We start from the raw sequence: 24,081 nt of genomic DNA on the forward strand, positions 1-24,081 counted from the left end.
TGGAGCATCAGCAATTGTTCCCATATGTACAACATACAGCAGATTACCTCAAAAAACCGCGGATTTTATTAAGTACAGGTAAATTGTGTCTTTTCACCTTCACCTTACATCACAATAATACTTTTTGCAGGTGCATGTATAGGTTAGTTGGCGTCTGCATAAATGGGTTCAGTTTTACCGGAAGAATTACCCTCTCTTTCGGTCTTGTTCTGATCGGGTAGTTTTTCTCCTTTATCCGGTCGAGCATAGACTGGTGTTGGTGAGGCACCGGTACCCCTGCTCGTTTCGTTGCTCGTAGTGGTAGCTTGCTTGTCCGGTTTCGCATATAAAGCAGAGACGTCGTCTTCTTTGCCTAAGATATCAGCTGAAGAACTTCTTTGCAGTCGGCCCGTAGTTTCGTTTTTACTCCTCAAGACACGAGATCCAGCGAGTCTGGAGCTGGGAGTACGCTCCGGCTTTCTAGGTGTCAGTGTTCTGCTCTTCGAGTGAGATTGCACGCTCCGTTTACCAGTCGATATGTCAGACTTGTCACCTTCCATAACTGCATCACTTGACAAACTGCGATTAATCTCGGCTTTACCACGCGATTTATCTGGCATCGCATACACAACTTCTGGAGTTGAATTGCGAGACGTTGGGGGCAAAGACAACTTCTCGTCAGAACTGTTCAGTTCTTGATTACTGATTTTAGCAGACCGTTGGGACGTCTTGTCCGGCAGAGCATACAGCACATCTGATCTCTTACCTGCAGGTTTTACAAATTTGTGGGGCACTGAAATGTTCTTGGAGTCTGTGTTATCCTGTTTAGGGTTTTTTTTGTTAGTCTTATCTGGCATAGCGTACAGCACCTGGGAACCTTCACGTTCGACGTGAATCGTCGGAGAAACCACGCACACATTCTTAGCAGGTTTTTGTCCTGCATCTGAGGTTTTTCCCATTTCCTTAGAAGCTGCGACCGAAGATGTGGTCAGATCGATTGATTCATAAGCACAGGGTCTAGACTTTGGTTCGACCGACTCATAACCGGACAATTTGTCTTGAGGGTTGTCAAGATACTTGATTTGTGGCTTGCTGTTTTCACTCGCCTTTTCCTCGCCGACGGAAGCATACACATCGCCATCATGGCGACTAACATCAAATCGGTGAAATCCTGAATCACGATGATCGTCACCGATTGAAGCATACGCTTGTCCTTCATTAATTCCTTCAAGGTGTCGAGATGAGTCCTCATGTCGTTCATCAGAGGAAAGGTCCGCATCATCGTGGTCTGGTCCTCGCCTGTTATTCACCGTATCAGCTGCAGGGGCACGCGCGTTGGCCATACCGTTTTCAGCCTCACTCATCAAAGCGTTTGCCCGAAATGAACTCGTCTGGCGTCCTATATCCACCGTGTCTTCGTACATGTAAGTGTTGTAGGCAACACCGGGAGCAGCCTGAAGTCTTTCGCTATTATTGTTTGTCTTTTTCGATCTTCTCGATCTTATTATCAAGAAGCAGAGAAGCAAAGCAATTATGATCAACAGCACAAGTATACTAATTACAATCGCTACAATAATTCCAGCGTCCACACCTTCTTGTTTGTTACCACCAGAGTTCGCATTATTAGTGACTAGCAGTGTGATATCACTTGGTTTAGTCTGGGCAGCCTGTGTTGGCATATAATCACACTGGGGCAGTGCAGTCACCCAAGTGCCGTCCTCGCACCTTATGGCCAGCTTGCTGGTTGCAGACAAATCAAGAATGTTTGACGCTGTACAGGAGACTGCTATACGAGTCCTACCCATTCCGGTCAGTGAAACTGTCAATGTCCTACCCCCGTTCAGAACGTTGTAGCGGTCATCCATTACGACATCTTTCCACTTGTTTGTCGCTGGGTCATAACGCACCAGTCGCCACTGGTAACTGGTGACAGGTGGCACTGCATCTGCGTCACAGTCAAATGTCGCCGTCGTTGTGCTGTCTGCATTGCTGACAGTGTGCGATGAATTGACTCGGATAGTGGCGTTTGTAGGAATCTGAAGCGGAACCAGAGTACAGTTGGGTCCGTTGTGCGAATTAGGTCCAGCAATGCAGATAAACCTTCCATAATTATCGCTCTCTCGGAGACGGTGGGTCTCGGTAAAACTACGTCCCGGCGCTACATCGTTCACACCTCGTCTGTACCTTATCGGTTCGAAGTACCAGGTCAGACTTACCGACTCTTCGGCATTTGAAGGAACTTGACAGAAAAACGATACATTGTCATCGATATTGACAGTCTCTGCTCTTGTTCGGCATAGAGGGGCAGGAACAGGTGTTATTACCGTCAAAACACCGAATTGCGAAAATACATGTATATTACTTTGACCATTTGCTTCTTGCGCTCTACAACCGTACCTGCCACTGTCTGCTTGAGTAATATTGGAAATTCGAATGTCATATCGGCTCTCACTCCAGGTGATGGAAAACCTTTTCAGATTAGATGGAGCCGTTTGTAAGGTGGGTTCGCTGCAGGTCCCTATTGTAACTATCGGATCCCCTACATTCAAAGAGTTAGAATACACCCAGTGCATGTTTTGACAAGGGATCCCTTCCTCAGTAGCGCACCAGAAGTGAGCCTCGCCTCCAACTTGTACTGTGAGATCCACAGGGTGCTGAATGAAAAAGTCTGCCTCAGCTTGAGACCAAAACAACCCCAGCACAAACAGAGAACGAATTACCAATGATACTGCCATCTTCAAAGTCAGAACTGATCAAGCGAAATAGATCCCGCAGAGTGTGACGATCATTTCACAGCGACTGCTTGTAAAACACTGACCAGCAGCTGTGGAGTAGCTGCTGTCATTTCCTCCTTTACGGGATGTGGGCTGGCCTGCCTGGACTGGCAATCGAGACTAATTCGATCAAACCCTGAACCATCCTGTCCGGAAACTGGTGTCATCAAGGAAAGAACAATGCATTTTACTTTCAAACCTTGGATGTTTTCCAATAGAAACAAACGAAACGAGTGTATGCACATTTACCGCTCCTGAGAATTATCTGTGAGACATTTTGACTGTGGTTGTTTACTCTGTGAAGGAGAAAATTACGGGCACATTTTTTTCTTGTGTTTTGGCGTATTTCTGTCATGATAAGTCGCCTACTCTTAATTTCTTGTCGCTAAGGTGTAAACTTTGAGTATGACCTCACCCGTGAAAAGAGTGAAAAACAAGAAAAATACTGAAAATTTGTTTTCAATATTTCTTGACCTGTTGGGGAACATATTCAACATATATTTTGTACATTGGGAGCGTCAGCATCTAATACAAAGTGTTTCATAAGTGTCGTCATGTTAGAAGGTAGAACGGTGCTGTTTCGCGTTAATCGTTCGGCCACCTTTCACCAGGCAACGAAGAACTTTCTACGGTTCCATAGCACGACTTTTGCAATGTGTTAGCGCCCATTGGAACGAATAATTCCTTTTAATGATCATCAATTCATTAATCATACAGAGTGGATTTACTCAGATATTGTATAATCCTTACTTTAAAACAGCATTTGATCTGAATAAGAAACAATTATACAGTGTGAGACTTTCTCCACGGCCATCCATTCCGTTGTTTGATTAGACGCTAAAAATAAACAATGAGTCCATGCTATTCCAACACACGTTTCCCTTTTCCTTAAATGTTGACCTGCAGTTTTTATATCATTTAACTTTTTTGTTTGTTTTAGTGTACTAGAAGGTGACATCCTGATGGCCGGGAGTAAAGTTCGGCAGCTATAGCTACTCAGTAACCCAGATGATTTCCGAAGTTCTTTTAGGGTTAAGTTTTTTAATAAAACAACACAGAAATCATTTCTTTTAAATTAAAAAAAATTAAATACAAAACTGTGAACAATCCCCGAACTCCAAAAGCTTAGTACCACGAACAAATTTGGTTAAAAATGGGGAGCAAGCTTTTGCATTATCATCGTATTTGGCACGGTAAGATGGCCGCTGGTGGCTTCAAAGAAAACACCTGCATGTGCTGATAAGGCCAATTCTGTGGTATGAAGTCCGTGGCAGTTCCTACCAAATGAGCCTCTGTTGCTCGGAAAATCGCTCCTTCTTTTGGTAGTCTGGGAGCGAATAGATGCCTTGATATTCACCAAGTACAGTTACACGGTATTACTCTGCTTGAACTTTTCGCGCCAAATCTGATTCCCTTGTTACTATTTCGAAGTTCCTCTAGTTGAACATTTTAGATAAATATATGAAACGAGCATTTGTAGTTTGGGGACCCAAGTTGGGTACCCGGTAGAGGCGTCGCCTCTGAAGCGAGTGGTCCCGGGTTCGAATCCCGGCCAGGGAAACCTGCGCTGGGCAGGAGTTCCGTGGTACCTCGTCTAGGTAACTAGATAAAATAAAATAAAATAAAATGGAAATTTTGCTCTTTTTTACTCCCGCAAATAGACGTTAAAAAAGTAAAATCTCTACTTGAGTCACTGCCGGGATTCGAACCCAGGACCTCGTGCATGAGCGTCAGAGTGCCTTACCACTAGGCCAACACGCTCTTCTTACATCAAGAAGGTTGGAAGAAATATTTAAACATTCTGTCTAAGTAGTTTAAAAAAAATAATAAGTTAGCGCGCATGCGCCCTTACGATATCAAGATTCCCACCAGATGATTGGCCGACTCAATATTAGGCGCGTATGCAGGATCGTGGACTTTGCTTTCCGTGATTTCACCATGTAGAGAACGACTCGGGAACAAAACACAAACTTTGGCCAAATTTTGTCAAGAAAATAAGTTTCACGCAGTTTTTTTTCTAACATATAGCTTTAGTGGAGCTGGCTGTGCGCAGCGATGTCTGTGCACAAACTTACTGAAAACTGATAATATGTACGGCTATTAGCTATATGCACGTTTACGTCTGCATTCTAAAACGCTGTGTTACAAAGCAAACACGGCAAAGACCCAATATTAGTAACTAAGCATTTTGGTTTGCTTCGTGTAAACAACGCAAAACGCGTACGTGTGTGAATGAGTTGCAGATGAATTTTGCTGAGGCTATCCAATGTGTCAGGAGCTCGTGCAATTTAGCTGCATAAACTCCTAACGTTTTGAACTGGATGGGTTGACATGCATTTCAGAATACTTTCAGGATGAGGCCAGCAAACCATTTAAAATAATCCCATTGTAAGGTTTAAGATGACACAGGCAATTTTTTTCCTGTTGAACCAGCGACGGCTTATCACTACCTAACAGTTTGGGCATTTGGGTTGAAAATTTGTGCTGAAACTCCAGTTGCTCTTCCAAACACATTCATTATGTTTGAAGGCTAGCTGCAATCAATGCTTTTGATACAAACCTGTAAAATGCACCTTTGTGCCTCAGTAAACCTTATTTTCAACCTTGGTTTCACAATTTCACAGGGTCTTTTCATGCTTTTTTTGGTTTCCATATTCATGAGCAAAACTGTGATGTCATCTCAGGAAAAAGCCTCCATGTTACATTGGTTTGCACACAATAAAGTCCTGCACTTTTGTAGATTTTCCTGGACTAAGTTTTCTCTTCTTTGCTGATTCTTTTTGTTCATGTGTACGGCAATAAGAAACCATTAATCCCATCTTCTACAGATCCATTCCATAGCAGTTGTCAATTTTCCGTCTGATTTTCTGCGGCTACGTCTTCCTGTGTGGCGTTGTTAAAGTTGGCACACCGCCTTCCCTCGAGCTTGCTCAAGCAGATTGAAGGAGCGACATCGCGGCTCTGCTCGGCACGCCTCCATCACACTCCAAGATGCCTGTAGCCGCTAACTCTTTCATGACGTGACCGACGAGACACGGGGCGGTGGTCCGACCGTCTGGGCCAATCTCAAAGCAAGGTGTCGGGTTGTAGTTGACGACATCAAATATCGCCGATTTGAGCACAACTGGCCATCCCAGCTTCCATTCTCAAGCATCAAAGCACAATGAGACTGCAAACAATTATCGGGTTGCAATGCTGCCCAGTTCTGGTAGGCGTTTGTCTCGTCACCTCTGAGTGGGCAGTTTTCCCACTGCCCCTCATGATCGATATCACTGCAACTGATCCAGACACCATTCCATCCAGGGGGCAACTTCAGCTGAGATAACTGCATTACAAATGCCTGCTCTACTGAGGTATGACTTGGCTTATTTCTCCTGGAATACATGTAACGCTAATTCGAAAAATGTACCGTTTTGCCTCACACACCTCCCTCACCTTGGCTTCATATATCAAGCAGACCTCCATTTGACCATTTTGTCATAATTTAACGAAGACCAAATTAGAGATTGAAAATAAGAAGTGCCGTTGTTCCCAAACATCGTCAGCTATTGCCAAGGTGACAGGACCGCGTCAAAAGAACGTGACAAAGGCCATTCGCAAAGCAATTTCCCAAACAGCCCGAAGGGGCCTTTGTCAACATACGCAGTAAGGTAACTTGGCTTCACATGGTTTTTTAACTGATTTTCTTTGCCAAGACCATTATCACACAGTTGTTGAATACTGAATTTCATTTGGCTACATTACTGTTGTCGTCTAAATAACAACATGACAATGGAGTTCAGCTCATTTGGAACAATTGCAACAACATGTTCATTTCTTTGATTTCGTAACAATAACATTAGCGTCCCTCTAGATATAACTTACATTTTTTTAATGATTCGTTTTGTCCTTGTAAACAGTCATCGAGTAGGTTTCTTTGGACGCAACTGGGTACTGCTTCACTACATCTATATCATCTCGTGATTCGTTACACACGCCAACGCGCTGAATGACGATTCTTTATTCTGATTGGCTAAGACAGTCACGTGGGGTGGTCGGGGCGATGCGTGAAATCAATCAACCGAAGTGAAACTATACATGTGTCGTTTATGAGCATTATATTTCATATTATATACAGCGATACGGCTTACTATATTACACCATTTAAGTTATATGTCACACTGTTAATCTGGATCGACCAATCAGAATTGATAAGTCAAGTTTGCTTAAACCTGCTACGGAGTTTTGTGTGCGGTGCTATGCAAATAATATGCAAACATTAAGACAGTGAACAAATTTCACTGTGTATGTGTTTGCAATTTCCAGTTGGACGAAAGATGTAATTCACACCAACCCAAAACCTTGCAAAATTGTTTATACTGACAATCCCCAGTCATATACATGTTGCTCTAAGTAAACACGTGATATGCGTCAACACTTATAAACCAGAATGTGTGAAGCACCAAAGGACACTGGTATGTCTCAAATTCTACCGTAACACAAAACGCAGTGTCTCTGAATCAAATCTAATGGCTGTAGCCTGTAGTTGCGAGTTACATACGTCTAGAGGAAACGGCTTCCATAGATGCACATGTTAGTGTTAGCCGCAGCAATGACTTTCTGACATAGTGATACAGTGACTGCACAATTTGGACAAATGAGAAGTACGCTTCATGTTTCTGACTCCATACGTTTGAAATGATAAATCACTCATAAATTGAGATGATATTCAGTTGCTTTACAGTTTCTCGGGCAGAAATACAAGGCAAACTTTTTATATTTCTTGCTTGAAAGAAAACACACACCACAAACGATTACGGTGACACATTGCTGCAGGTAGCACTCATTACGTTATGGCAATTTTCTCCCTGAATGACCGAAAGATCAACAGGTTAAGCTAGTCTAAGTATCGTAATGCACACACACAGCACTGCAGGCTGCCCCAACAACTGTTTTTTCAGCTCTGCCAATCACAGTACAGTGTACACAGAAAGATGAACCATCTCTGCTTCAATCAACCAATGAGATTTCAGATGTTTGGAAGCCAATACCCATCCCCATACCATGTCTCAGGACTTGCTTCCAGTCACCAGTCATTGAAGAAATTTAACGTGATTTGTTTAAAGTCAGGTTTTGGTTCATGAGGCACTCCATATTTTTTTACCTCTAGCCCTAAAAATATAAAGACAATTTGTTCTGAAAAATGCTAATGTAGCCTTTCCTTTTCATTGTCACAACTTATATACCAAATATGAATATCACGTTTTGGATGAAAAAGCTGAGTGAAACCCAATGGGGAAGGGGGGTCCATGCATCATGTGCGCGCATGACCTGTGTGCTGTGTGCCTGTTCCATTCTTTAAAAAGGGGTGCACAAAACCATTATAACAGAGATTACTTCATCTTCTGATAACTACCTATTATTTAACCCTAAAAGAGCCTGGGTGGGGGGACCCCATTGACGTTTCTTTATATCGTTGTAGGGGATATTTTCTATCATATACAGCCTACAGCATTTTTTCAAAAAATAACATCATGCAGTCATTTTGACAGCAGCATGTGAAAACCAAACCTGCTGTTAACTCACAGTGCTTATTTTTCAGACAGGTCAACCCAAAAGTACACCTCTAAGCTGATGTACTCAATGCACATAGCCAGAGGCTACGAACTTTAAATGATCCTAACAAAACTATATGATCAATTTACTTTCCATTTGTACTGGATGCCCCGATGATAGAATGAGATCATTCTACATGTACATATCACCACGCTATCAACACAGAACATGTTGCATGTGTAGTACTTAACTTGGAAAAACAACATGAGTAAATGCCATGAGACGAATGACAGTGCAGTGCCTTCACAAAACTAGTACACAATGCCACCAACCCGAGAATGACACCCTCCCACCTGACACCCTCCCACCTGACACCCTCCCACCTGACCCCCTCCCACCTGACCCCCTCCCACCTGACACCCTCCCACCTGACACCCTCCCACCTGACACCCTCCCACCTGACACCCTCCCACCTGACACCCTCCCACCTGACACCCTCCCACCTGACACCCTCCCACCTGACACCCTCCCACCTGACACCCTCCTCCAAGTTTACTCAAGTGCAGCTTCTATGTGAAATGATTGATCATGACACACTCGCACAGACATGAAGAAACTGACAAAACATTGCACCGTACATTGGCAACTGGCAATAAATTGTAAACCAATATGAAGAATATGGTTATCACACCAAATAAATAGCACCCTCTATTGAGCAGTTTTTATTTGGGCTGGACACGCACAAGTAGAGCATAGGGTACAACTGCGGAACGTTCCTTTGTGAACCACTCAATCTTGCTATTCTCGATGTACGGATCAATATTGTGATTGACTCCTATAGTCTGAGGTCCCGTTGTGTAGCTATTGGGACGGACACGTACCTGAAACGCGACACTGGCATTATAGACTTGCTTTGTCTTAGGATCTGTGAACCTGTGGACAAGAAATAACCGATGTTGGTTTGAAAAGTGGATTGGAAAACAGAGCAGGATTTAAGAAATTTACCTCACAAATCAAATCACAAGTAGGGTCAAAATGACGACTTGAGATACCTTGTGATTTGGCTCAGGATGTCCCGTTTTTGGCTTGAGATATCTTGTGATTGGTTTATGATGTCTTGTGACTGGCTTGCAATGTCTTGTGATTGGCTTGAGATAACTTATGATTGGTTTATGATGTCTTATGTTTGGCTAGAGATATCTTGGTTTACTATGTTTTACTGGCTTGTGAAATCTTGTGCCTCTTGATTAACTCTTTCCTTCACTTAAAACAGGCATTCCCTGACTGTCTCAAATGAATTCAGCCAACTTAAAGCCTCCTTAGCTAGCCCCTATCCTTTAAAGTAAAAAAACGATGGAATTCACATTTACTTTTGTTTTTTGGCGTAGACATTGCAGCCTGCATAGTTCATGGATGGAGAGATGAAAATCTGCTTGGTGTCAAAGTCTTTGGGTTTGTGTGAATCGTTGAAATGGCCTGGTTGCTCTGTCAGTTGGTCCCCACCAAGCGCAATATCACCTGCAACAACCAATACACACAAACCAAGTCACTTTGGAATTGTGTTCAGATCTCCCAAGATTGCCCATCGGTCATTTCTAGAGTAAACAGGTGAAATAAAATCCTTCATCCTTATCCTCCAAACTCCTTTGAAATCCAGCAAGCAGTTTTGGGGACTTCTTCAATGCTTCAACAATACCGTGATTCATAGGGCTGTGTCGATTATTGAATATTCAAATATAATTTTCCAAATTTCAATATTCGAATGCAAAATTCCTGAAAAAGGAGAGTTTTCTTTTGTTTTCAGTGAGAAAAATTGCACTATGGAGGCTTGTTTCAAGCAGATAATAAGTGACAGAAATCTTACAACGATTCAAGAAGTAAATTATTCATTAAAAAAAAGTAAAAGGAATAAAATGTTCAAAAGGGCAAGAAGTCTTGTTCTTCTCTTAATTCTTGCTAAATTGTGGCTGGAGATACTCCTAGACGTGAGAAGCTGTTATAGAGATTACAATGTACATTGTGTGCATTATTGCAATTGATTTTGCATATGGTTTCGTCAACAATCTGCCGATTGGTAAGACCGGATATTTGATTGAATTGAAGGTCGAATATTCGCATAGCGAATAATTTAAATTGACTCAGCCCGAGTGATTTGGGAGTGTTCTTTATTTTTTAGCTTACCAGGTAAAAGCAATGTGCCACTGTCCAATATCTTTCTAACAGCCCCTGCTTTGGTTCCATGGAAAGCCACGTGCCACAAGTCAAAGACATTCAAGGTCTCGGCACGGCTATGCAGTCTGGAAAGCAAACAAACATACTTATGACTAAAGTAATCCTAAAAATCCTGTCATCAAAGCAACAGAGGTTTAAGCCTCATGTGACAATGAAGGGAAATCAACTCAGTAGGTGTTCACTAAAGAATCCTTTGACCAACTGGGAAGGGAACAGAAAATAAAACGGCACTTACTTGATGGCAAATTTACACCATCCAAAGGGGCGTGTGTAACGTTGCAGTGGATCTCCCTGGTCCCCGTATTCACTGGTGCCCTGGTACTTACGGCATGGCTCACAGTAGCACTTGTTGAATTTTGGATTTGTTTCAAAGTGTGCATCTAAATGTATAAGGACAAGTAAATTATGGGACATGTGCGACCTATCTACATGGACCAACTGAATTGGTTTGTAAAACTGAAATTAACTTTAAGATTGAGGTAAAGTAGGACACGAGACATGACATGTGAAACACAGTCCTCAATATCAAGACATGTCTGTGTCTCTAAGGTTACAGCATTAACCACTAAACAACTCTCTCTCACTATAACCTTGTCTTATGTATCTACATGTCTGCCTGTGTCTCTGTGTTAATCAGCATGACCCTGTCTTAACCCTCATGTGCTTACCGTGTAACCCCAGTGTGATCTTGAAGCGAAGACAAAGCTTCTGGTATTCACATATCCGACCGCTTCCCCCAAGGGCATACAACGACTGAGGTGTGTTCTCTTTTAATCCTGCTGAAAAAAAAAAACAAAAACAAATCTGGATCCAGTGAGGAGATGAATACATGCCACATTCACTAGCATCTTCGGAACACACTGTCCATTTGAGATAAGTTTTAAGTAAGGTTGAATTTGAATGTCCGTGTCCAAGAGTCACGAGATATTGTAACCGCTTTTCTTTGGGGATTCACACACCGTCTGAACAAGGCCCAAAACGCTTGTTCTCCAGTCCAGAGTCCAGTAGCTTTAGGCCTTTATTGCACCTCCAGAACCAGTCAACACACAGAGAGTTTTATGAAAATCCACAAGCAAATCTGAATCTCGTTCTGTCACATCTGCACTGGATAGAACAACCCACAGGTCAAAGGAAAATCCTGAAACTGCTACTGCGCTGGCACCACGAGGGCAGGCCCTAAAAGCCAATGGGCAGGGCCCGGCACGGACTTATGGAGGCACACCAGCACCCCCCCCGGTCTGTCGGTGCCGTCGCTACAATTTGTTTATCCACAAGGACAATCGATTTTCAAATTTGTTGAGGGATCATGATTTTTTTTACCATTTTCAAAAGCTGCTTTCTCTCTCTCTTCTTGCACGCCTATTGCACCCAATTCTTCAGTTACTATGGAAACCTGAAAAAAAAACACCAAAAACAGAGTCAATAACTGTGCCTTTAATACTCAATATTTTATGATGTCATAACAAACATTTAAATGTCATGCTCCTTGAAGGTCAAACTAAGACCAGATCTAAATCATGAATTTTCAGGTCCTTTTTGTCAACTCTCCTCACCTCTTTACACTGTCCATACAGGTCCACCAAAGGATAGCAGGGATTAGGAATATGTTCAGCAATGACTCCATGATCTCTGCCGTAGACATAGAGATGAAGCTGGCCTTGTGCGTCAACGAGAACTCCCAACGTATCGCCTTCCTTTAATTGGTCCAAGTTGGGTCCATTGAAGGTACGCACCTACACCCATGGGGATACAAGGAGCACTCTCAATGCAGAAGAAAGTTCACCAATCAAAGCTGAGCTTTGACACCTCCCAAAAGCAACAGAATTGTAAAATCTTACCATCTAAAGGTTTCACGTACTTGGATAAAAATTTTCTTCCCAAACTTTATGTCAACACTTCTGGTTCTAGTTGATATTTAGGGTTGTTAAGACCTTCCATGTGGGAAGCCTCATACCTTTTATTATTCAAGCAGAAGTCAAACACACTGCCTTCTGCCCTCTCATGCACTCTGTAACTCCTAGTTGAGTGAAGCAATAATTACCTTGCTCATGGACACAAACACCGCCCCACTGCAACTCCATATCTATGGAGTGACCTACAAAACCTCAACTTTGGTAGACCAGGCTGCGTACCTTGTTACTGTTGTGAAAAACTGCATCTCCTTGAACAATCCACGTTCCTTTCTTGATGTTAGAGGCAGAAGCAGGGAACCCTAATCTCTCTGGTGACTGATTTGTCACTCCAATCTTGACAGAGGACGTCCACTCATCTGTCACCTTTTCAAGTTTTATCTATGCAAAAGGAAAACAACGCTCAGATTATAACCACGCATCACTACTTCAAACTAAAATGTCACAAGAGTAACAAGATTATTTTGGAAACATTCTTAAGCCAGCTTTTGACCACTTGCTGCCGGGTGGATTTTTCCTGAGCAAGACAAGATGCCGGCTCATTTTCAAGATTTTCCGTTTTCAAAATTCTTCAAAAATTCATCATTTCATTTAATGGCCGTTTATACCCACAGGAAGGACTCTTTGGCACTATTCTAAAGCTGACAGGTAAAATTCATTGACTCCTGAATATTTCAGCCAGGCCTGCAGCCTTGGAAAAAGAGCCCAGATTGTGCGGTATTACGTAAGATTCTTTAGTTCCTGAAACCCGCACAGTGCACAGCTGACCTCTTTTCAATAGGGGCCAGATTAGCGTGCAGTGGTGCTGTGTGGCTCATCGCTGCGATGGTGGAGAGCTTTTGTCCCTGGTGGTAATTCGCTCACTCTAAATGCCTCAAACAGTGGTATACTGTTTGAAAACAAGGCTGGATTTTCTCCAATATCGAGAGCGAAAAAATGTCGGTAATGCCCAGCAGCTCAGTTTTTTGCGCTGAGCATGGTCTTTTGTTATAAGGCCCAACTCTTTTGTCCCAGTTCCGGGCTCCCCAGCTCTGCATATAAAGCCTATGTACTCGAAAATGGGTCGCCCGGCATACCGTGATGCTTAACAGTGCCTTTAATATTAATAACCTTGCAGTAAGAGTAAGCAATCTTTGAAACTTGAAAGTAAATTTTCTAAAGTATGTTTGTGAAATACCACAGAGAAAAAGAAAGCTTTGAAAATGCATTTTGCAGCTGGTGCTCTGGTATAAAGTCATTTATGATAGCACTTCTCACTGTGGACTGGTTTATTTCTATCCTGTCAAGTTCGCTGCTGCTCACAGTAAGTTCACCACCATGCCTACCTCAAACAGTTTTTTCCGTGGTAATGGATATTCACTGATCACCACTGCTTGGTTGTAGCTCGCTGTCCGTCTGGCCCTCAGGTTGCTATCAGACAGACAAATGTTCTTGCCATGTTTATGGAAATGTATCCGGTTGGGATTGCTACATGTGGGTTCTCCCTGCTGAACGTAAAAAGGGAACTTCTGATGAAAAATGTATTACTACATATTACTCATGGAAGATAAAATTGAATACCACATATGAACTGGCAAACATTAAAACCCAATAACTAGAGGAAGTATATCAGGAAGTATATCGATTGTATGAAATATTTTAAATATAGCATGCAAATAAAGCACGCTAAATTTATCAATAGCACACAATTTATTAAACAGTACTCATCAAATATCAGATAACAAGGACAAACCAAACATTGATATAGAAACATTTTTTCTTATTGACGATTTTAAACGAAAAGTGGTTTTTGCCAAACCTGCAAAATATGAGGTGTATTTGGAGAATTTGTGGTTTTGAAGCAATTCTACAGAAGGGCAAGACAGTGAAATGCTGGGACTGTTATCTAACCTCTCTGTCGGAATCCTCTCCGCTACTTGATGAGATGGAAGGAGCTCTCTGGCTCTCCAAGGATGTCGTGGAAGAACTTGTAACACTTACAGCTTCTACAACTCCATACACATCAACCACAGCATGTGTACTCTGAAAGAAATCACCACCAATGCACGACGGTATCAGCAAGCTACATATCGAGTGGAACACTTTGCAAGAAACAGGGACATGTTGAGATGGTCCCTGAATTGAAGAGAATAACCCAGCCTGAATGTTTCAAGCACAGATGTGTCAGAAATAATCAGGAGCATCAGTGTTTGAATGACCTCTGACATAAAGGTCAACTCATTTCCATATCTTCAGCACAGGGACTGTATTCCACATGTACACTTACTCAAGACTGTGTTTGCAAGGTCCACAACAACCAATAAGACTTCAGAAGTTTGGGAGGAGTTGCCTGTCCACAAGTGCAACATATGGACAGGTAATCAGTCTAGGGTCCACTGTACCTTTGGTATATCTCTTGCTGCTGTTCCTAGATCGTCACCATTCAGGAAGACATGCATGGTACCATCGGGACAACGTTTGACGCCAACGGTATCCCCTACCTGTCACAAGACAATTATGAAGCATTTCAAAACATGATCCTGGCTTTGAAAAAGCCAAGCTTAAATGAGAAAAATTCCCCCAAAATGACATCAAACATGCCTAAGCCACATAAGATATTTAGCATTGAGTATTTAACTAACCCCTAGCCTTTCCAACGTGGACGAGAAATTATCCTTGATGATCTTTCCGTTGTGTTTGACCTGTGACCCTTGGATGACCCACGTGTCCTTTGACCTCAATGAGGCAGCAGTAATGGGTAAAGCCACCTGACCGTCTGTGATGTCATCAGGGTTCAGTGTTGTTAAACCGATGAGAAGGGTACCGGACCACTGGCTGGCGACCTTGTCAACTTTGACCTGAGGTTGCGGATACATTTCAAATTTACATACATAAGCATTTCCAGATATGTTAATAAAGCAAAATACAAATTTTTCAGTTTTGCTACACAAAATCCGTTATAATTTGTTTTGAACTTTCTTGCATAACATCAACTTCAACTTCTTATATAAGCAAGACCACAGCAAACCTACCATCACGTAGCTTGATTAGTTTCACATACCTCAAAGAGTTCATCAGTTCTGAGCGCTTTATCGCTGAAGACGATGGCATTATCAAATGTCCTGATCCGACAAGCTGAGGCAAAGTCTTCCGTTAACTGAATGCTGGAGCCACACACCGTATGGAATTTATGCATCAAGCCAGGAACTACCAAGTACAAGACAATGAGTTCGATCAACAAAATCCTTCCATTTTTCCCAAACACAAACAAGAATCAAAAGTGATTCTTTTTTTACTCCATTGCATGCTGCGTTTGAGTTGGCACTGTAAAAGACAAATTGTTGAGAGTATATGATAAATGGTAAGGCCTTACCTGTGATGACCGAGTTGTGTGAGTCTTGTCTTGAGGTTACCAACACATTGTTAGGTGTGGAGCTGGGTACCAGGGAAACCTGAGCACACTGACCATACAGATCAATCACGGCGTACACATCTGTAAGGAAACACAAGATGACATTTGTGTTGAATTCAACAGATTGAGAAAGATTTTCTGAGGAATATTGTTTTCTAAACATGTTTACGTTTAAATTAGTTCACATTGTCATCAGGGTATAGCTTGAAGACTGTTGGAAAAAACCAGTGGGTTAATTGTCGGGTTATCTGAAATACCTGACAAGAAGCAAGGTAAGCGACCACGCTTGTTGTTGGGGCAGCCACTGGCATAACTGCTAGAATGGCCACATGGGTAGCCAATAAACTAACCAGCTCCATTAGCCATTGAAATGGCTACAAGGTAAGGCACTATGCGGTTTGAGTCATCGCCAGTGGGACAACCACAGGGCTAGGCACTGGGAAAGCCACAGGGCTAGGCACTGGGAAAGCCACCGGGCTAGGCACTGGGAAAGCCACAGGACTAGGCACTGGGAAAGCCACAGGGAGAGCCACAGGACGGCCATGATGACAGTCAGTGGGCGAGTCATAAACTATTTGATAAACTATCCGTAACTGCAAGAAAAGCTACTACATTAGGAGCAATATTAGCCACTAACTTCTCTGATCATTTTTAACTTACCTGAAGGAACATTTGTACATGCTGTACCCATGTCTCGTCCATTCAGGAAGAAGTGAAGTGTCTCCTCCCAGGAACGAATGCCAATTCTATCCCCCTCATGAACAGTGTCAAGGTCCAGTCCGTAGGAGTTGTTCAACATTAAACCATCCTTCATTACGCACGCACCACTAGAAAATAAGGAGACATGGAAAAAAAGAGGGGAAAAACACATTAAAATAAACCTCTGATCTTTCCAGGGATTTTATTGAGGGAAAAATCAACAAATGCAACAGTAGATATTTGAGAATTTTTCCTCACCTTAACATCCAAGTATCATGGTCTAAATCTGTCATTGTGCTCGGGAAATCAAGTTCTTCTGGAGCAATTGTTGTAACACCTGAAGAAAAATACAGATATGAGAAGAAAATCTCCACACTTAACCATTCTCTGCTGAACACAAATTACGAGATGTGGAAAAACTGTGCTATCGTACTAATTGTCAAAAAGATTTGTCACATGAATATTCATTCAATTTAATTATGAATACTGAATTATTCATAACCTACTCCCCAGTCTTCTTATCAAAAATCATCTTGTAAAACCAGAAAAAGTTAAAAACAACCATTCAGGTTTAGCTTTAAGGAAGAACAGATACAATGCTGACAAATCATGCTTATTGTTAGAAAAAGAACAGGCTAATCACTCACCTGCTTCGATGGATCCCGACCATCTATCCACCATCTTCTCAATGGTAATCTCAAACATCTCCCCAACTCGTAGTGGTCTGTTGCTCATGATGATAGCATCATTGAATTCCCCGGTTGCGCTGGGCCGTTGTGCCCTCAATCCATTGTTGCTGATTTTGACATTTCGACCGTGCAAATGATAGAAGCGTAATATGTTATCATCGGCTGGTACCTGTGCTTCCACTGGTTCCTCTGCATAGTCTGAACAATAACAAATGTCTTATTGTATAAGTCTGACCACAGAGTTTCAAATTGTAAATTTCACCATCACGTAATACAACTGACTGATTTTTCAGCCCACAAAGCCTAATTTTATCTCCATCTGGACCAACCTCCGGGTTCCACAATGGTTGCTTGTGTGGCCTGTCCATACAGATCTACCACGGCAAAGAGATTTGGTGGAACATTTGTGGCTGCAATCCCTTGATCTACTCCTTTGATGAAGAAGTGTAGATCACCATTAAGCTTCCTCATTACTCCAATTCTGTCCCCTTCCTAAATGATTAGATTCAAAATAAATACCACCAAAATTAACAACTGATCCTTAAAATTCTTCATTTTTGTTAACAGGTTATTCAATGTCTTTGTCATTCACACAGCTGATTACTTTAACCTGCCAGAATGTAAAGTCCCAATGTTCTTCCCTCTGGCTCTGATGTTTAATGACATTGCTAATTCCTAGATTGATCTCTTGCTGATAACTTGCCAGTCTTACCCTGAGCCTGTCAAGGTTGAGTCCATACTCATCAACAATGGCAACACCGTTGTGCATGATTCCATTGCCAGTCATCATCCAGGTGCCGCTGCGCACGTTGGTCATTGTTGACGGGAAATCTATAAACGGCCCACCCAAAAATAAAGAGGTTTGATAAGTGACATCATTCCAAACATTGATCATTATTGGCAGAGGAAGCAAATGGTCATTTGAGAGAATTTTCAGCTGCTGGGAAAAAGGGCTACAGTTTACCAAAGCGTTCAGGGTACACAGTTTCAGACTTAATACTACACCTTTCCAATAGAACTCCAAATCTGGCCTACCTAGTTCCTCTGGGGAGTGTTTGGTCAATCCAATCTCGATCGACCCAGCCCACTTGTCAACAATTCTGTCAATTCTGATCTCAAACATCTCATCATTCTGGAGGGGGCGGCTGGTCAACACCACGGCATTGTTGAAATCGTCCATGGCACTGAAAAACCAATGAAAATTCAATCCAAAAACTCAACAGCAGGTCTATCAATCTGATCCAACTACACAGCATGAAGGTCTGCATAACGACATAACAGAGAGGTCAATGTTCTATGGACCGATAACAGATGACTACTGCACTGATAAAAAATTCAGTATTAAGATGAGTTTGACTACTGGAAATATGGCGGTGGTCATGAATCTTGTGGTCTGAAACAGCATCCCGGAAAACTATTAGTGTAACAGTGCCCCCTCTGCTAATAAAGGACTAGTGCCCCTATTGGTAGGTAACAGGTAAACTACCCAACCTCAACTTCTGGTCAATGGGTACACTTCTGTCCCCATTTCCAGTTAATAGGTGCACTAGTGCCCCCATTACCAGTAAATAGAAGCATGGTGTCCCCTTTCTGGTCGATAGTTTTATATTCTTCTTCTTCTTTTTGCTACGAATTTAGAAAGCAATTTAATTCATATCTCCACCTAGACTTCAAAGAACAAAGCAAGCATTATTGAGAGTAAACAACAGTTCCTGACGTACTTTGGTCGATGTGCAGTTAGTCCCCCGTTGATCACCTGGGCATGTATACCACATGTTTCATGGAATCGTGGTCTATCTGTCCACTCCCAAGAACCAGCTGCAGACAACATCCACACAAAAAACTGTTAGAGGGCACTTCTTTTGGTCTATACAAACACAACATTGTTCCCCCTAGAAGTCTGAGTTGGTCTTTGTCATATTGGTGAGCTCAAAAAAGTGGGCTCAGCTGAAATGGGCCACATGTAATTTTTGTCAAAACAAATACAAAGTTCTGAACATTCATTTCTAAGGACAGCTTGGCACAATGTTGAACAACTTTGAAGAGGGATAAATTTTAAGGAAGGTTTAGTTTGAGTACCTTGGTGTGTTTCAAACCATGATCAAATGATGCCTTTTTGAAGAGTTGAAGTTTCAGGAGAATGTACATTAAATCATTCTGTAAGACTGCATATTCACTATGTCTTAATCCTTATTCAATCTAAATTCTCTTTATCTATTTCATATTCCACTAGGTTTTTGAGAGTTTAGCAGGATTAAGGAGGTAGAACCCAGCCATTGTAACTGTAAATGGGCTTGCTAGCCCTGGAAAGTTGAAGTACAGAGAATGTGCCATTAGTTTCCCGTACAGTGGAAGATTTTGTAGGATTCAGGTAAATCATTAACTCACCTTGGAAGACATTGGGTGATTCTTGCTGCGCCAAGGACTGCAGGTAACTGAGCTGTGAAACGCGCTGATCCACAAAACTAGTCATGGCGTGGGTGGCTGGAGGCACCCATTCCAGAATGGTCACTCTCACGGCCATCCCATACAGGTCAACAACCCCAAATATGTCCTGAGGGGCATTAGATACTGCACGACCCTGGTCATGGCCATTGATGAAGAAGTGAAGGTCACCGTTTGCCTTACGCATGACCCCAATGCGATCACCTTCCTACACAAAATGCAAACCAAATAGCAAAATTAGGCAACTACAAGTAGCTTCAGGTAAAAACTCTCCAACACAAACAGTTTATCACTCTTTTTCTTCAAATATTCAACTTTTAAATTCAAATAAAAATGCCAGGCTCAAGAAAGGTCAAACTCTCCTTACCCATAATGTATTTTGGTATAATCTTCTCATGGGAGAATTTAAAACAACGGTTGGACTCTTGAGTTAGGCCTTCAATCACTGACATCAATATCATGTATATCAGTTCACTATGTACAGTGCTCCTGTTACATGTTGTGATAGTCAAAGGAGATTTTGTAAAAAAATGGTTCCTTTAATACTTTTCCAACACTTACAGCAAGATCGTCTAGATCGAATTCTCCATACTCTCTGGTTGTGCCTTTTCCATTTGTCAAAATGCCACATCCACTCATCATAATTGTACCTTGGTCAATAAGAAACATCATTTTGGAATAAGTCCTTTGTTATTTTTATAAATAAAAATGCTTGTGAACGGCTTACGAAAGAGCAAAAACAAAAAAAAAGTACAAACTTAAAACATACACCAGAAGATGAAATCTACTCTTCTTGCTTAGTACCTCCTAAATCCTACCTATGCGATGTGCAATCAAATGACACTTTCTACTGGAGTACTACTACTTCAAAGTCCATCACAATACAACGAAAAAAGGGGAGTAGATTTGGGGGGTCTCTATAAACCTAAACAGCATATGAGCCCAGGTGACCTTTGTCCATGTGGTCTTACATCATACAACCTTTGACGTACCTGTTCTGAGATTGGTCATTGTGGATGGGAAATCTAGCGATTCTGGGATGTGAGTTGTGACGCCGATTTCAATGGAACCAGACCACTTGTCAATGAGTTTGTCAATTCTAATCTACAATGTACATAAAAAAGAAATAAATTGAAGGAAAGCCCTTGTAGTTGTGACATGATTTCAATGATGATGGAAAAGGCTTTATAGCAGTGGCACTAGTATTGACGATGGAAATCACACTGGTAGTGACAATCACACTGGCAGTGACAATCACACTAACAGAACTTTTGCGATTGTGCTTACTTACAGAAGGTGCTTACTTGGACAAATCTACAGCAGTGGAATTTCTAAACTAAATTAAACTGTCTAATTTTATTCACCTCAAACAGTTCGTTGCTTCTCAGTAACCTGTTGGTCATTACAACACCGTTATTAAACTCTTCCCGAGCATTCCCCCTTTCAGCAGTTCTGCCATTATTCAAAAGCGTGATCAGAGATCCATGTCTTTGGTGGAACAGCAAAGCATTGTTGGACGGTAGGGAGATAGAGGCGTTGTCTAGCGGGACTCTCAGCTCCTCCACTCGATCAATGTCCTCAGTCTCGGTGTCTTCATCATCTACATTGTCCTCACTCACACTGCTGTCGTCCTCACTCGATGAGTCGTCAGAGCTGTGATTCACTCCATCTGGGGAGGTCATCAACAAGTCTGGTCAGATCCAATCTTTTCCAATGATTAAACAAGACAAAAGTAGCGCTCCCAGAGCTCATGGCACATGTACATGAACAAAATATCTTGTGAGTTAAATATGTTCAAGTCCATTTATAGTAGCCACAAACCCCCTCCAAATTTTTCTCTGTTATTTCCTTGAGAAACATTTGAACATTTTTCCATCTCATCTTCCTGTAAGAAATCCTGCATAAAATAACATTCTTTGTGATTGGTGCCACAGCTAATACCCAAATTGGTGACCTTGAAGTGTTAAACACGTCAATGCATTCAATAATCAAGATTTAAGAGCTTATCAGCAGCATGACACTGTTCTCACATTCTTTTGTCCCAAACAACATAATTTTTCTAATTACAGAAGTCTAACTTTAATTTTGCCGACAGCAAGATGCTTTCTATAAACAAAGAAGAGATTTCAAAAGCGACATGACCAACTCACGTGCTGTGTTGAGCAGTGTCACTTGCGTGCATTTACCATACAAGTCTACCACTGCATAGACTCTGGCTGGTAGTCCACTTGCAGCCACACCCTTGTCTAAACCGTTGTGAAATAGGTGAAGTTCTCCAGAGTTGGTTCTCTGAATGCCGATACGATCACCTACATTACAACTGTCCAGGTCGCAAGCATACTCATCAAGGATGGCTTCCCCTGAATGTTACAAACAGCACATATTCATGAAGTATGATTATTAATTAACTGTTCACACCATTGCAGAATTCCCTGATAGAATGTCAAAGGTTAGTTGAAGGTCAATGGACTGGAAAAACATTTCTGAGTGCACTGAGGAATGCAGACAAATTTTCAATGGAATGTGTACAAACTATGGCATATGAGCTTGGGCAGACAATTGCAGTGTCACAAGTACATTGTACCCTTCACAATGTTCACTGATCACACTCGCTGCCACATTCACCACTGAAAATGCGTGAGGTGGTCCCATTCCACCAAAGCTCATTACTTACCATCATGTAGTACTGTGGAACCAGATAAAATCCAGGCCCCTTCACAAAGGCCTGTTGCGCTGGTGGGAAACTCTAAGTTGCCTGGGTCAAGAGAAGTAACTCCAACTTCAATAGAACCACTCCACGTTTCCACCTGAAAAAAGAAGTACTGTAAATCAGGGAAAGTATTCCTTAGGACAATAAGATTTCCCATGGGCAATCTTAAAATGAGTTTGTTTTCAGTGCCTTCTTGAAATAAGCACATGTACACCACTGGGTGTCTCCTCCCCCCCCCAAAAAAACTCAGTCACCCTAGTTACACATCTTCCAGAAAGCCTCAGATCTGGGCAACATTGGAGTTAACTTTTAACAAGTCTCCTGATAACATATAGAGCGCACTGCTTGCCACATTACAACAGGTTCTTCTCACAACCGGAAATTAGAGATGAACTCCCATGGCATTGCCACATTAGGGCTTCCATTAGCATGCGTATTGGTGTATTTTACGCAATGAAATTGGAGAATACGAAAATAACTTCGCGTAAAAAATGTAAAAACGCATTCATTTTGACCCTCAATACTTTAAAAACGCTATGTTTTTTACTGTAGGACGTCAAATACGTTGTAAGGGCAACTGTTCAGCCATATCATACTACTCAATCATGCCGGTACTTCGTCCTCACGGCTTGATGGCAAGCCTTCTACTCGAGGTGGTCTGTGGCATACCTTTTTTTGGGTGGGGGAAAGGAGCAGGAAATATGTACTCTCTAAAACCATAAGCCGCCAGAAGCCTACTTCAATTTGCCTCATATCAAGCAGCTAGAAACTTTCATGTGTAGTATTCTTGGAATGTTTGGGGAGGTTGAAGTTTATGGTCATACTGGAGCTCTGTCTGGATCCGTTGGTGGATCCCTTGAAAATGTGTCATTTCAAAAAAATGCGTAAATGATTTCTATAACACCGGGAAGGCAAAATTCATTATCTTCTTTTTATACGCTGGAAGAAAATGACAATAAAAACATCTATTCTATTCTATTCGTGTGCCAAAGTCATAATGTTTACCAATGTCATCTGTGGTCATGTCATCGGTCACAGGGCTAGATGAACAGAGGAAGTGCCACATTTTAGATGAATTGTGTCAAGTGTGAGACACATCGACTTGGATAACGTTACGACATTTCCCACAGACATTGGTCAACAATAGTTGAGCAAGCCCAACTGCAGCACTACAGTTGGGGCTGTATAGTTAAGTTGGGGCGTCACCACTCAGGTCATCATGCCCGGTCATCTCACCTTTTTGTCGATTCTGACTTCGAAGATTTCGTTTTCTTTCAAAACTGACTTGCTTATAACGAGGCCATTGTTGAACTCTTGGCGAGGTTCATTTCTGCTCGCTGTTCTACCATTGCTGCTCAAAGAAATCAAATTTCCGTGTCGCTGATGAAATCTTCTTTTCATTGTTGTCGCCATGTTTAGCGACGAGTCGCCATTTTCTAATGTGAAATTATCATTGTTTTGAATCACATCAATGATTGGGAAATTTTTGGGTGGTTTCATTTATTATTAGGTAAATCTTTGAAATGCTAACTGCACATTTCTTTAGTTTTACTTTTAACTCTCTTTTCAAATAGGCTTACAAAAACAACCTAAAAGTAGCAATTAAATTTTGAGTTGGATGTTTCTTATCTAGTTGTAAAATCAGCACTCCACAAATATTTGGTTATTTTTATTCCACTGCATAATTAGATGGAAGACTCTCGAATAAAAATAACTT

General features: G+C 41.8%; 1 protein-coding gene across 5 annotated transcripts; it reads right to left on the reverse strand.

The window, feature by feature from the left end:
* Positions 1-8,798: 8,798 nt before the first annotated feature.
* Positions 8,799-24,008, reverse strand: neurl4 (neuralized E3 ubiquitin protein ligase 4). 5 transcript variants are annotated; one of them, XM_022244945.2, is made up of 28 exons: positions 23,601-24,008; positions 22,329-22,461; positions 21,805-22,014; positions 21,019-21,323; positions 20,647-20,758; positions 20,216-20,304; positions 19,598-19,862; positions 18,931-19,027; positions 18,245-18,393; positions 17,922-18,040; positions 17,539-17,701; positions 17,168-17,407; positions 16,779-16,857; positions 16,482-16,648; positions 15,783-15,902; positions 15,471-15,616; positions 15,052-15,267; positions 14,812-14,910; positions 14,321-14,452; positions 13,756-13,917; positions 12,653-12,811; positions 12,074-12,253; positions 11,841-11,913; positions 11,189-11,296; positions 10,756-10,900; positions 10,470-10,585; positions 9,659-9,806; positions 8,799-9,221 (listed from the first exon to the last, which is right to left on the reverse strand). In XM_022244945.2, exons 1-28 carry the CDS (start codon positions 23,862-23,864, stop codon positions 9,011-9,013), a joined length of 4,407 nt encoding a protein of 1,468 aa, XP_022100637.2. In that variant the 5' UTR covers positions 23,865-24,008; the 3' UTR covers positions 8,799-9,010. The 5 variants fall into 5 exon arrangements, with proteins under 5 accessions (XP_022100637.2, XP_022100635.2, XP_087003215.1 ...); XM_022244943.2 differs by having other exon boundaries at positions 11,189-11,299; XM_087147089.1 differs by having other exon boundaries at positions 13,756-13,914; positions 23,601-24,007.
* Between the last annotated feature and the right edge of the window lie 73 nt (positions 24,009-24,081).

The sequence above is a fragment of the Acanthaster planci genome, linkage group LG16 (genome assembly GCF_054643075.1).
Source record: "Acanthaster planci isolate LZ-2023a linkage group LG16, COTS_SCS, whole genome shotgun sequence".
NCBI classification, from domain to species: domain Eukaryota; kingdom Metazoa; phylum Echinodermata; class Asteroidea; order Valvatida; family Acanthasteridae; genus Acanthaster; species Acanthaster planci.

Coding starts and splice junctions, on each gene's coding strand:
- neurl4 (XM_022244943.2), bottom strand. CDS start 23,864: ATGAAACCACCCAAAAATTTCCCAATCATTGATGTGATTCAAAACAAT. Junction 21,324..21,804: donor GACACTGCTCAACACAGCAC/GTGAGTTGGTCA, acceptor TGACCTCCCCAG/ATGGAGTGAATCACAGCTCT. Junction 16,649..16,778: donor CATGATACTTGGATGTTAAG/GTGAGGAAAAAT, acceptor CTTATTTTCTAG/TGGTGCGTGCGTAATGAAGG.